The 13,385-nt window shown below is 46.0% G+C and overlaps 1 protein-coding gene across 7 annotated transcripts in view; it reads right to left on the bottom strand.

Annotated features, from left to right (window-relative positions):
- The window catches only part of map3k19 (mitogen-activated protein kinase kinase kinase 19), a 112,802-nt gene that overhangs the window by 67,565 nt on the left and 31,852 nt on the right, over positions 1-13,385 (bottom strand). For 4 of the 7 annotated variants that reach the window (XM_078228049.1, XM_078228052.1, XM_078228051.1 and 1 more), the window contains exon 1: positions 3,389-3,507. Coding sequence is in view for 1 of the 7 variants with exons in the window: in XM_078228050.1 (XP_078084176.1) it covers positions 3,389-3,492 (104 nt within the window). In the remaining 6 variants the exon portion in view is untranslated. Of the gene's footprint in view, positions 1-3,388; positions 3,550-13,385 lie in introns of those variants that run through there. The other 3 variants (XM_078228053.1, XM_078228050.1, XM_078228056.1) reach the window with 1 other exon arrangement.

Raw genomic sequence — 13,385 nt, 5'->3', positions numbered from 1 at the left:
TAAATCTTGATTTGATTCGATTTATTATTGTCACATGTATTAGTATACAGTGAAAAGTATTCTGAAAACCTTCCCATGCACCAGCGTACTGTCACACAGACGAAGTAAGTATCCCTCTCCACCTTGTACCAGGGTGTGCAAGGGGACAGTATATGCTGGACAGCTGCAGGGGGGGTTAGTTCAAGGGTGGTGGGGGTAAGGGGAGCAGGGTTTTGGGGTGAGGGGAGCAGTTTGGGGGTCTCTCCCCTGATGGGGGGGGGGGGGGGGTCATGATTGGTGTGTGTTGCCATAAAGCCATCAGCTATGTCTTAAAAGCCATCAGAGCCCAGAGCTATTCTGAAGTGTGTCTGTCTCAAAGTCCCTTCAGAGCACAAAATGAATGTAAAGGCTTTCTGGTTTCACAGCTGCTGACTGCCCTGAGTAATTCTAGAGGAAGGCTTTCTGTTTTAAAATCTTTTCAGTGCCATTAGTGACTCTTCTGCTTGTTTGGCAAAGAAGTGAGAATGAGCACATAGTTCAAAGTTGCTAGTGGCATGGGGGTATAGACCATTTGGGGGAGCATGAGGTGGGGGGGGGGGGGGGGGGGGGGGGGAGGGAGTAGAGACTGAACGAGACTGCCCCAAGGGGCTGGTTGAATGAGATCCTGAAAGAGAAGGAAGGATGGTAATGAGGAGGGGGTGGGGGGGAGGGGGTGGGGGGGGGGGTCACTATTTAGAAATTATACAGTGGCTGCCCAGGAGTCTTAGATTACAGGATGACAAAGCCCAAATATAGGTGCCTATATGTGTCACCTGTCTGTGTCTCAGAGTAACTGTGCCCTCTCGCATTCGTGAGAGTTCTGCTTATCTAACTAATTGGCCTATCATAATTTGAGCCTTACCAATGTCAGCTGCCCCCAGCCTCAAAGTCAAGGAGAGGGGTAGAATTTTGTGTATTAAGGATAAAAGATTGGGTGCAGGGCATCAGGAGGAATGTGTTGAGCCTTGCAGCCACTACCCATCCTTAGAGGATGCAAAGGATGCAATGCTCACATTGGCATTCAGTTGACCCTGCACATGAGGGATAGGCAGCCATTGAAGCAGCCTGCCAGAACTCCGTGATGTCAATATTAAGGGAGGAAACAACCTGACGGGAGGCCATAGGCAACTGAGTAGAAAGGGCATTGACCAGGGTTGGTCAAATGATGAAGTTGGAAGAGCCACAGACGTGCAAGCATGCGCTTGCTGTCGAATAAGGTGTAGGGTTGACAGCTTCCAGGACCAGAGGGACCAGTGGTGTAGAGAGGGTCTGAAGGTAGCACGATGGAACATGAACCTGACTGTCTTTCTCTGTCTCTCATTCCTCGCAGAGGTCTGAGATTCATCAGGGTGGAGCCAGTGAACAGGCGATTATACTGACCACTGTGCAGGAGGAGCACAGACTCCAGCTAAGGCAGGCCGCATTCAGGGACAACTCTATGCCAGGAGGCCAGAGTGTCACAGGGCAAGCTCAAAGGCAGTCCACCCATCAGGCCAAAGAGGAGGCTCAAAGGGAAAGAAGAAGGAGACCAAGGGTGTTCATGGAGCTGTTCGACAACATGTGTGGCAGGACACTCTGCCTCACAATGGAGATGATGGGGCACCTGAACGACCTTCTATCAAACCTTGTGCCATGTGGAGGAGGAGGAAACCCCACTCCATGTGGCCGTGAAGGTCACAGCAGGCCCTGAATCTTTATGCAACTAGATCGTCCCAATGTTTTATGGGTAATCTCTGTGGGATCTTGCACTCATCTGCACACAGATGCATCCACAAAGTGATGATGGATGCATTGTATGCCCAGACTTTGGACTACTGCTCCCTGGCTCAGTTTGAGTGAGGGTTGGGGCCACATCCCTTTGTCATTTTACTCCAGAGGGGGAGAATGAGCTAGGTCTAGGATTCACTGAATAATGGCAGAGTCCATCCAGGATGACAATGAGGTATTAAGGTTGTGAACAACAATAGCTTTGAATGAGATGAGTTGTGATTGTGACAAATTATTTTGAACTCTAACTACCTATGCCTTACTGCACCCATGCCCACTACCTCTAGGTGCGTTCCCAGGTCACACATCAGAAATGGAGGCGGCCTGCTACCTTCTTCACCCAGTTGCCTGAAACACCTGGCAGACATCCTCTGGAGGGCCTGGCCAACTTTTGGATAGCACTGGTGTAACCACATCACCCAGTTCTGCCTGCTGTCCCTGAGCTGCTTCAGTGTCAGAAGGGCTAGTCACTGCCAGAGTCTCCTTAGTGGAAGAGACTGGGTTGGGCTTGAGTACTTCCTCCTTCCTCAGGCTGCTCATGGGCCCCTGGGTTAATCCATGGGAGGGAGGGGCAGCAGGGGTGAGCTCCAGAAGCCTCAACATATTCTGCACTTCGAGTCTAGAAGGTCCATTATTATTTCATGGTGTCAACGTTCTCAGAAATGGTCCTCTGTGTCTGCACCATACTGTCGAAGTCCTCAGCCATGGTCCTCAGTGACTGAGCCATGGCTTGGAGTTTACCAATCATGGCTCTGATGTCTTGACTTAGGCTTTGCACTGCAGTGTTGGCCTGGGTGCTACACCAATGCCAGCAACATCTCCTGCTACTGAAGGCTCTGGGACTCTTCCAATCAGCCTTGTAGTTGCAGGAATGTTGCTGACAGCAGCTCCTGATATTCCTGGCTCTGCTTTTGTATTTCTAGCAGCTGATGGAGAGATATGTCCAGAGGCATGGCACTTGTCTTGGGCACAGCTGTGTCCTGGGATCTAGCAGACCGCCAACTGTCTGATCCCTGGGACGTTCCTGCATCCACCTGATGCGCATCAGAAGCAGTGCAGTGCACACCAGAAAGTGACCCAGAAGCCTGTCAGCTAATTTCATCCACCAAGGGATCCAGCACTAATTCCTGTGGTACACCACAGGACATAGGCTTCCAGGCACAAAAACAATCTTCGACCATCGCCCCGTGCTTCCTGCCACAAAGCCAATTTTGAATCCAATTTGCTGGATTGCCTTGAATCCCATGGTCATAATGGTCAAGAATCCATTTGTATTTCTCTCCCTCAAATACTTAATTTTTTTTTAGTATGTGATGAGCAATTTTAAAAGGGTTGTTTGTTCTTTTTAATATAATTGCTTTATTGAATTTGCCTTTGCCATGACAGTGGTTCATTCACTAACTGGTAATCTGCCTTCATTAGAATATTCAAAGCAATGTCATTTTGGCTTTGTCAGCTTACTTCTAACATGTGCATGAAAGTCATCAACAGTTTATAAAGAATTCAAATTGATCTGGACTCAATAACAAACCAAAATAGATTCATTTAGATTTCCTACTGTTTGTAGACAATAAATTTTCTGTTGTATTAAATTTAAACTTACTTTTTATACTTGAGAAGTTCTTGCACAATCTCTACTGCTGTGTTATCTGCTGATGTAAGATCCCTCAGTTTTTCCAACATGTCCACACCTTGTACAGTTAACATAGGGGGAGTCTGGCCATCGAACCTGTTGCAATTTACATCCAATGACTCTTCTCCTGACTGGAAGAAAATATTACTATATATTAAAGAACTTGTTTGCCCAAGGACTTCAACTATTAGAACTATAAGAAATTTGTTTTTAACTGCACATCTCCTGTCTCCTGCAATCTTCACAAATCCCACACTTTCTCTCCTCTCCCTTAAAAAATAACTGCAATAGTTTGCTCATGAGAGTGAATCATTTCATGTTTGGAGATCAACCACCTACTCCACACTGTCACTTCAAATGTATGTATAAGTTTTCTATTTTCATTGAAGAGTAATGGGAAAATATGGGCTAGATTTTACATCAGCAAAGCGAGTGGCTGCTATCCTGTGCGAACCAAAAATAGGGTGTGATGACATTGGGTTGGCAATACTGCTCACACCAGTCTCCAAAATTATGGTCAGCAGCCTGCCTATCAGTTTGAAATTACTAATCAACTGAGCTTGTTAAAAACCCTGTTGTCTGCAAATTTTGTTTCCCCTTGCATTTTTTGGGCATCGGATGTGAAACATTTGGGAGTGTTTTCCAGCAGCTATGATGAGGCAGCACCATGGTGGGAGAAAGGAGACTATGGTTGAATGTAGCAACAGATTCTGTTGGGGAATGTGGCAGCATCGTTTTTTTAAAATTTAAATCTCATTTTGTATCTTGTCTTCAGTTTTAAAAAAAGACTGATTTGGAGAGTAGGCAGCCTTTAAGCTTGTAGCCATGATGGACTTCCAATTCACAGCATTACCTCTCTGCTGCATGATGTCCAGACTACAGTGCCAATTTGGCATGGAGCTCCCCTTTGCATCTCAGTTTGACCTTCCTGCCAGACAACCACTAATTGTTCATCTAGACTCGATTGGACGAGCTGAGACAGTGGTGTCAGGAGAGAACAGACCACTCAATTTACATGCTGCCTCCTTCAACCTTGCCAAAAAAACAAAAATCCAGCCCAATGTTTTCCAATCACATTTTGTTAATCTGTTTTAACAGGGTTACAATTGTAAAGTTTATAAGGTGTTTTGGGACTGCGTCTTTAAAGTAAAATGAAGGGGGTCATGTGGCTGTTCTGCAATCTGCCCGACAGCAAGCCTGGCTAGTTTGATTGTTAGAAATTAAAGATTGCTTTAGTGGGAAGAAGGTGCAAGGTGTTTTCACTTGGAGACATTGACAGCAACCAAACAGTTTATAGACTGAGAGTTTCCAAAGTCCCAGTAAGGTTTTGAGAAATGTTGGGTTGTAAATAGTTATGCTTTAAACTGTTCATTTACTTCCAAGATAAAAGAGAGTTGGAGTCCCAAGGATAATTTATCAGCATTTCCATCTAGATACAAGGCCCATGTGATAGATATTGCCATGGAGGTGGTCTTTGAGAGGATAGGATCTAAGCTATCCCTGAAAAATCACAATGTAAGAGGGACAAGATCCAGGAGAGGGAGAGAAGATATAGGCAGCAAGATGCTACGGTTGACCAGGCAGAAATGTTGGTGGGAGCTTGGGCTCTGCTTGAAAATACCCAAATTCATGAGGAGTTTAAACAAAGTTTAAAGATTCACCAAGCTTGCTCTAGATGAAGAATCTCTGGGAAAAAACCTCACTGTGAAAGGCAATTCTGAGATTAAAAGTTACCAGGCTTGGAAAGGAAAAGAACAGAAGGAGGGGAGGGGGCAATAATTACTTGGACTGGTTTTGGGAGAATGTTTACTTAAAGGACAGTGTAAAGTATATATGAAGAATGTTTTTGATTGTGCTAAAGGCAAAAAGGGAGTGTTCTCTTTTGTCGTTTAAAATGGAAGTTGTCAATAAAGATTGTATTTGGTCAACAGCACTTTTGTTTTTGTCCAACAGATAATTTCCCTCAGTACTGCCGGACTGGGACGTTCGTCTAGATTTTGTACTCAAAAGATTTTGTCTCATCCCAAAGTGGGTGAGGCTGCTACTGACTCAGCTACAGCTGACACATTCAACTTAACTATTATGTAACTAAGGATGCACGATTATGTAAAAGCACTCTACCATGGCCACTTGTGTGTATGTATATAAACAAAAACAGAATAAACCAGTTCAGTTGGTCACTAACTATCAGTTGGGCGGCATGGTAGCACAGTGGTTAGCACTGCTGCTTCACAGCTCCAGGGACCTGGGTTCGGTTCCCGGCTTGGGTCACTGTCTGTGTGGAGTTTGCACATTCTCCTCATGGCTGCGTGGGTTTCCTCCGGGTGCTCCGGTTTCGTCCCACAGTCCAAAGATGTGCGGGTTAGGTTCATTGGCCATGCTAAAAATTGCCCCTTCGTGGCCTGAGATGCGTAGGTTAGACATCAAATTTTGTCATGCCATCCTTTCAGCTATTAACTGGAAGCTCAAATTTCTTTTTAAAAATTATGGGGACGATCTTACCAAAAAAATTCGAAGTGCCAAACGAGTGTGAAAACAGGAGAGTTTCAGATCCGTTTTTTGGGTGAGTTTGAAAATGCAATCTTGCATCACTTTATGCAAAAAATGATGCAGAATCTTTGCCGTTAGTAGGGGGAGGAAACAGGGCCTAAGCTCGCTGGAAAGCCGGCCACTCACAGTAGAGGGTTCAATCATGCATACGCAGATCTCTCTGTTCAGTGCAACAAAACAGAGACATCTGTCAGTTACCTCTCCCCTTGTGATATCCCCTGCCTCCCCGCCTCCCCCAATATTGCTAGCCTCCCCGGTTGAACATCTCCTCACACCCATGGATATTACCTCCCACCCACCGCTGTTAATTAACCCCCCCCCCCGCCACCCCCATCTCACCACCCAGTCAATCACCGCGCCCAGACAGCTCACCGCAGCCGATCACTGGTTACAGAGTGCGCAGTTTCCTCCCTCCCCCGCCCCCGGCCGATCCCTGCGCAGTACCAGGAGCCCCATGAGCAATGGCAGCATATGTGCCTGGTACTGCCAGGGTGTCAGGTTGGCACTGCCCTCCTGCCACTGACCTCCCAGGGGACCTCAATGGCCTCCGGTCCTACCTGCAAGGCCATCACATCAAGTCCCCATTCATGGGGCCATAGGTCTTCACCAATGAAGCCTTTAAGGCAAGTGAATCCAGACAATTACATCCCGGGCTCACTAGTAATATTTAAATCAACATTACCATTAATTTAAATATTATAATCAGCCTTGCACCCTTCCCGGATGCAAGGCTGATCTCGCTGGAAATCCAGGTCTGGTAAGATTGCGAGAGACGAGAAATCGAGCACAAACCCGATTTTTCATTTCTTGTGCAATCTTCCCAGTTCACCCTGCCCATTGACTGGCAAGATAAGTCACCCCCTATCAGTCTCCATGGGGATGAGAACAACAGGATAGTAATCCTCAAAGCAATGCCAAATCTTGACAAACAATCCATTAGTGCTTTCTACAACATTATTTGTTCTGTTTGGCAATTCTCACAAGAGATCATCAGAGAGATAGAAAGGAAGCTCTAAACGAGTGTGAGCTACAGATGGACAGAATGTAGTTAGAATTAAGGAAAAGGAAAATATTTACTACACCACTGCAAGTATTTTAACAGACCACTTGACTGCAATGACTAGATGGAGGACTATACATGTGTAAATGGTGGAGGCCTGAAAGAAAAAAAAGGTAAATATAACTTGCATATAAATTAAACAGATATTGCAGCACCAGTGAGAAAGAGGATAATTATTGTTCTATTGAATTTATTCAAGAAAATGTCTATCTGAACAGGAGCAGGATCGCAACAAAGGTCCGAAGTTTGACCAGGGGTGGAGTGTAAGGTGAGGACCGGGGCAGTGGTGGGGGTGTAGTATGTGGCCTGACAAAGAACATAAGAACATAAGAAATAGGAGCAGGAGTAGGCCATCTAGCCCCTCGAGTCTGCCCCGCCATTCAATAAGATCAAGACAAGAGGAACAACATGGAAGGAGGGCTGTTCAAGAAGGAGAGAAGAGCAAGGGGTCATGATTGCAGGCAGAGGAGAAAGAAGGTGGATGAATGTAATGATCCTGTGCCTTTAAGAAATGTATTTTTATCATGTTTCTTGTAAGTGGTATGTTTAAAGGTCAGCTCTGTTTTGCGAGGTGCTGATTTGTCTAGGAAAACATGCAGTTCCATGTTGAGAATGCAATATAATGACTGTTTTTACCTAATGGTTTGTTTGTCTAAACGTTAATACATTTGTGTTTCCTTGGATTTCCCTTGGAGTTTCAAAGTAGAGTTTTGATTAGGTTGATTGACAGGTCCAGAGTCCTGTGTTAAAGGGCGGATCTAAACTTGCTGGAAAGACAATGCTTTAAAACAGTCAGTTTCTGCTTGGTTCTGAAATAAGCAAAATGTGTCTCTCTGTCTCTCTCTCCAGAAGTGCTCTGAGAACACAAGGACTGGCAATCTAATTATAAGCGTGCAAGTCTGTGTTTGCTAACTGATTTTGAAGGGGGGTTTTAAGTTTATAAGAGGTATATTGCTTGAATTAGAACTCATGGGGATAGGTTAACAGTTAAGAGTTGTGTCTCATCACATTTAAGCATTGTTCAAAGGTTAAACTAATTAATTTGTTATAGTTAAACTGTGTTGTTAAATAAAGTTTGTTTTGATAAAAGCTTCCCAGTTTGGCAGTAGAATTGCACCTGGAATGAAACATCACATCCTCACATTAATGCCAAAAATAGCAAATAGTTGAGGTCTAGTCTAACTTCACAATATACCTTGGGGTTTCTGATCCGTACCCTAACATGAAGACAAACAATGGAAGGCAGAGGGAAGACTAAGGAAAGGGAACCTGGTCCCTGACGAGACGGCATGAAAAGCTCACTAACAAGGGGGTCAAAGGGATACCACATCATTTACTGAAATGGGATGCACAAAGATCTGGTGGGTAGAGGATTGTTTTTTAAACTGGAAGCCTGTGACCAGCGGTGTGCCTCAGGGATCAGTGCTGGGTCATTTGTCATTTATATTAATGATTTGGATGAGAATATAGGAGGCATGGCTAGTAAGTTTGCAGATGACACCAAGGTTGGTGGCGTAATGGATTGTGAAGAAAGTTATCTCCGATTGCAACAGGATCTTGATCAATTGGGCCAGTGGGCTGACGAATGGCAGATGGAGTTTAATTTAGATAAATGCGAGGTGATGCATTTTGGGAGATTGAACCAGGGCAGGATTTACTCAGTTAATGGTAGGGCGTTGGGGAGAGTTACAGAACAAAAAGACCTAGGGGTACATGTTCATAGCTCCTTGAAAGTGAAGTCACAGGTGGACAGAGTGGTGAAGAAGGCATTCAGCATGCTTGGTTTCATTGGTCAGAACATTGAATACAGGAGTTGGGATGTCTTGTTGCAGTTGTACAAGACATTGGTAAGGCCACATTTGGAGTACTGTGTACAGTTCTGGTCACCCTATTAAAGAAAGGATATTATTAAACTAGAAAGAGTGCAGAAAAGATTTACTGGGATGCTATCAGGATTTGATGGTTTGAGTTATAAGGAGAGGCTGAATAGACTGGGACTTTTTTCTCTGGAGCATAGAAGGCAGAGGGCTGATCTTATGGAGGTCTATAAAATAATGAGGGGCATAGATCAGCTAGATAGTCAATATCTTTTCCCAAAGGTAGGGGAGTCTAAAACTAGAGGGCATAGGTTTAAGGTGAGAGGGGAGAGATGCAAAAGTGTCCAGAGGGGCAATTTTTTCACACAGAGGGTGGTGAGTGTCTGGAACAAGCTGCCGGAGGTAGTAGTAGAGGCGGATACAATTTTGTCTTTTAAAAAGCATTTAGACAGTTACATGGCTAAGATGGGTATAGCGGGCAATTGGGATTAGCTTCGGGGTTTAAAAAAAAGGCGGCATGGAGAAGTTGGGCCAAAGGGCCTGTTTCCATGCTGTTAACCTCTATGATTCTATGGCTCTAGGTCCAAGTGAGGCATGGGCAATGCGCAGGTGATGGGTTCAGGTGGAGCATGGTTGAATTGAGGAACAGACCTCTTCTTGAGGCTACTAGCCTTTTTCCCCTGGGTTGCTGATATCCTGTATGGTTTGGTGAAGATAGGTGGGCTGGAGTGAGTGCTATGAGTGTGTTGGACAGGCCCAGCACACTCAGGACCATTGAACCGCCAGCTGACGGGCAGATGAATCAGCTGCCGGTGCACCAATTGACTTGGAGGGGAACTCACCTGTGCATAATTAATGAGGTTCCAAGCGCATAATCTGGCATGGGATAAGCCGCCATTCTGGCCAGTGGGAAAGGCACCACTGGAGTTGCCCACCACTGAACATAATCGCAAAAAAAAGAATTCCACCCCAAATTAACCTCACTAATATATATCAATCTCAGATATTGATCCCAATCATAAATTGATAATCAGTAAACTAGCCAATGTTGAGTTACAGTGACCCAACTGAACTACCTTTATAAACATTATTATCAATTTTGTAAGTAGCTCTGTCTACTGATTATCCTCATCCTCAACACTTATGTTTAGGTGTTGCTAATTATGGTTAAGTTAATAAAAAAATGATACTGTATGACTTCTCTGACTTTTACTTTGAATATTTGGCAAGAAAGGATTATTTCATTCACTCAGTAAATTGAAGGTTGGAAAGGTAATGTGAACAATCTGACATTTAACTTTATAAAACTTCCTTGTAGCTTTATTAGTTCATTTTGAAATCTCAGTTCTAACAAGGATAAGCCAAACCTTTTTAACATTTCCTCATAACTGAGAGTCCATCTGTAATATTGAGCAACTTCAGATGGATTCTTGCCACAATCTACAAAACTTGTTCCTAGCATAATTCTAAAATGAAGCTTTGGTTAAATGCTTTTTGTTTCTAAAGATAGTAATCAGGAATTCTAAGCTCTAATTTCAAAGAATTTTAGGTAATCACCTTGCTGTGAAAGATTACATGAATAGGATTACAGTTTGTATACATAGATTGTCAACAGGGAACCAATTAGTCAATTGAAGCTCGAGCATATTATGCCAGCACACACCACAATTATTTGGAAGCAGTCAGACAGTTGTGCGTTCAAGCTCCTCTCCAGAGACTTGAGTACATAATCCAACTTCAATTTCTGTGTAACATCAGAAGAGTGTTGCTTTCTTGAATGTGCACACTTTTAGATGAGATTCTAAACTGTGGTATTGTTTGCTTGTACAGATGAATTTAAAAGATCCCATTGAATTAATCAAAAAGAGCAGGGAATTCTTCTAGGGTCAGAGCAACATTAACCCCCCCTATCAATATCCTAAGGGGTTACCATTGACTGGAAACTGAATTGGACTAGCCATATAAATACTGTGGTTACAAGAGCAAGTCAGAGGCTGGGGATTCTGCAGTGAGTAACTCACCTCCTGACTCCCCAAAGCCTGTCCACCATCTACAAAGGACAAGTCAGGAACGTGATGGAATATTCTCCATTTGCCTGAATCAGTGCAGCTTTAAAGACACTCAAGAAGCTCAACATCATCCAGAGCAGTCTACTTGATTGGCACCCCATCCACCACCTTAAACATTCAATCCCTCCACCACCAACTGTGTATTTACCATGTTAAAGCTGCACTACAAAAACTCACCACACTTCCTTCAACTGCATCTTTCAAACTTGCAACCTCTAGCACCTAGAAAACAGGCAGCAGATGCATGAAACATTACCATCTGCAAGTTCACCCCCAAGCCACACACCCCTCCAAGCCACGTACCATCGAGACTTGGAACTCCTTCAGAGTTGCTGGGTCAAATTCCTGGGATTCCCTGCCTAGCAGCACTGTGGACGTACTTACAACACATGGACTGTAGCAGTTGAAGAAGGCAGCTCATCATCACCTTCTCAAGGCCAGATAGGAATGGGCAAGAAATGCTGGCCTAGCCACTGATGCCCAGATCCTGTGAACAAATAAGTTAATAATATTCCACTACAAACACTATTATAAAACAAATTATTTGATCATTTCTATTAGCAGCGGGAAACCACACCTCACCAGACCAGACACAGGGAAACCACATCTCACCTTCAGACCAGCGCAGCAGGAAACTGCACCTCACCTTCAGACCAGCACAGCGGGAAACCACACCTCACCAGACCAGACACAGGGAAGCCACACCTCACCTTCAGACCAGACACAGGGAAGCCACACCTCACCTTCAGACCATCACAGCGGGAAGCCGCACCTCATCTTCAGACCAGCGCAGCAGGAAACCACACCTCACCTTCAGACCAGACACAGGGAAGCCACACCTCACCATCAGACCAGCGCAGCGGGAAGCCTCACCTCACCTTCAGACCAGCGCAGCAGGAAACCACACCTCACCTTCAGACCAGACACAGGGAAGCCACACCTCACCATCAGACCAGCGCAGCGGGAAGCCTCACCTCACCTTCAGACCAGCGCAACAGGAAACCACACCTCACCTTCAGACCAGACACAGGGAAGCCACACCTCACCATCAGACCAGCGCAGCGGGAAGCCTCACCTTCGACCAGCGCAGCGGGAAGCCCCACCTCACCTTCAGACTGGCGCAGTGGGAAGCCCCACCTCACCTTCAGACTGGCGCAGTGGGAAGCCACACCTCACCTTCAGACCAGCGCAGCGGGAAGCCACACCTCACCTTCAGACCAGTGCAGCGGGAAACCACACCTCACCTTCAGACCAGACACAGGGAAGCCACACCTCACCTTCAGACCAGCGCAGCGGGAAGCCTCACCTTCAGACCAGCGCAGCGGGATGCCACACCTCATCTTCAGACCAGCGCAGCGGGAAACCACACCTCACCTTCAGACCAGCGCAGCGGGAAGCCTCACCTTCAGACCAGCACAGCGGGAAGCCTCACCTTCAGACCAGCGCAGCGGGAAGCCTCACCTTCAGACCAGCGCAGCGGGAAGCCTCACCTCACCTTCAGACCAGCGCAGCGGGAGGCCTTACCTTCAGACCAGCACAGCGGGATGCCGCACCTCACCTTCAGACCAGCGCAGCTGGAAACCACACCTCACCTTCAGACCAGCGCAGCGGGAAACCACACCTCACCTTCAGACCACGCAGCGGGAAACCACACCTCATCTTCAGACCAGCGCAGCGGGAAACCACACCTCACCTTCAGACCAGCGCAGCGGGAAACCACACCTCATCAGACCAGCGCAGCGGGAAGCCACACCTCACCTTCAGACCAGCGCAGCAGGAAACCACACCTCACCTTCAGACCAGCGCAGCGGGAAGCCACACCTCACCTTCAGACCAGACACGGGGAAGCCGCACCTCGCCTTCAGACCAGCACAGCAGGAAGCCACATGATAAATGACTTGGAGGAGGGGGCTGAAGGGTGGATCAGTAAATTTGCTGATGACACCAAGATTGGTGGATGAGGTGGAGGGCTGCAAAGAGACATTGATCGGATGCAGAGCTGGGCCGAAAAATGGCAGATGGAGTTTAACCCTGATAAGTGTGAGGTGATTCATTTTGGTAGGACAAATTTGAATGCGGATTACAGGGTCAACGGCAGGGTTCTGAGGAATGTGGAGGAACAGAGAGATCTTGGGATTCATATCCACAGATCTCTGAAGGTTACCACTCAAGTGGATAGAGCTGTGAAGAAGGTCTATAGCGTGTTAGCGTTTATTAACAGGAGGTTGGAGTTTAAGAGCCGTGGTGAGACCACATTTGGAATATTGTGTGCAGTTCTGATCACCTCACTATAAGAAGGATGTGGAAGCACTGGAGCGAGTGCAGAGGAGATTTACCAGGATGCTGCCTGGTTTGGAGGGTAGGTCTTATGAGGGAAGGTTGAGGGAGCTAGGGCTTTTCTCTTTAGAGCGGAGGAGGATGAGAGGCGACTTAATAGAGGTTTATAAGATGATGAGGGGGATAGAGTGGAC

Source organism: Mustelus asterias, chromosome 14 (genome assembly GCF_964213995.1).
Source record: "Mustelus asterias chromosome 14, sMusAst1.hap1.1, whole genome shotgun sequence".
Classification (NCBI taxonomy): domain Eukaryota; kingdom Metazoa; phylum Chordata; class Chondrichthyes; order Carcharhiniformes; family Triakidae; genus Mustelus; species Mustelus asterias.
This window is presented reverse-complemented; position numbering and strand designations above follow the sequence as displayed.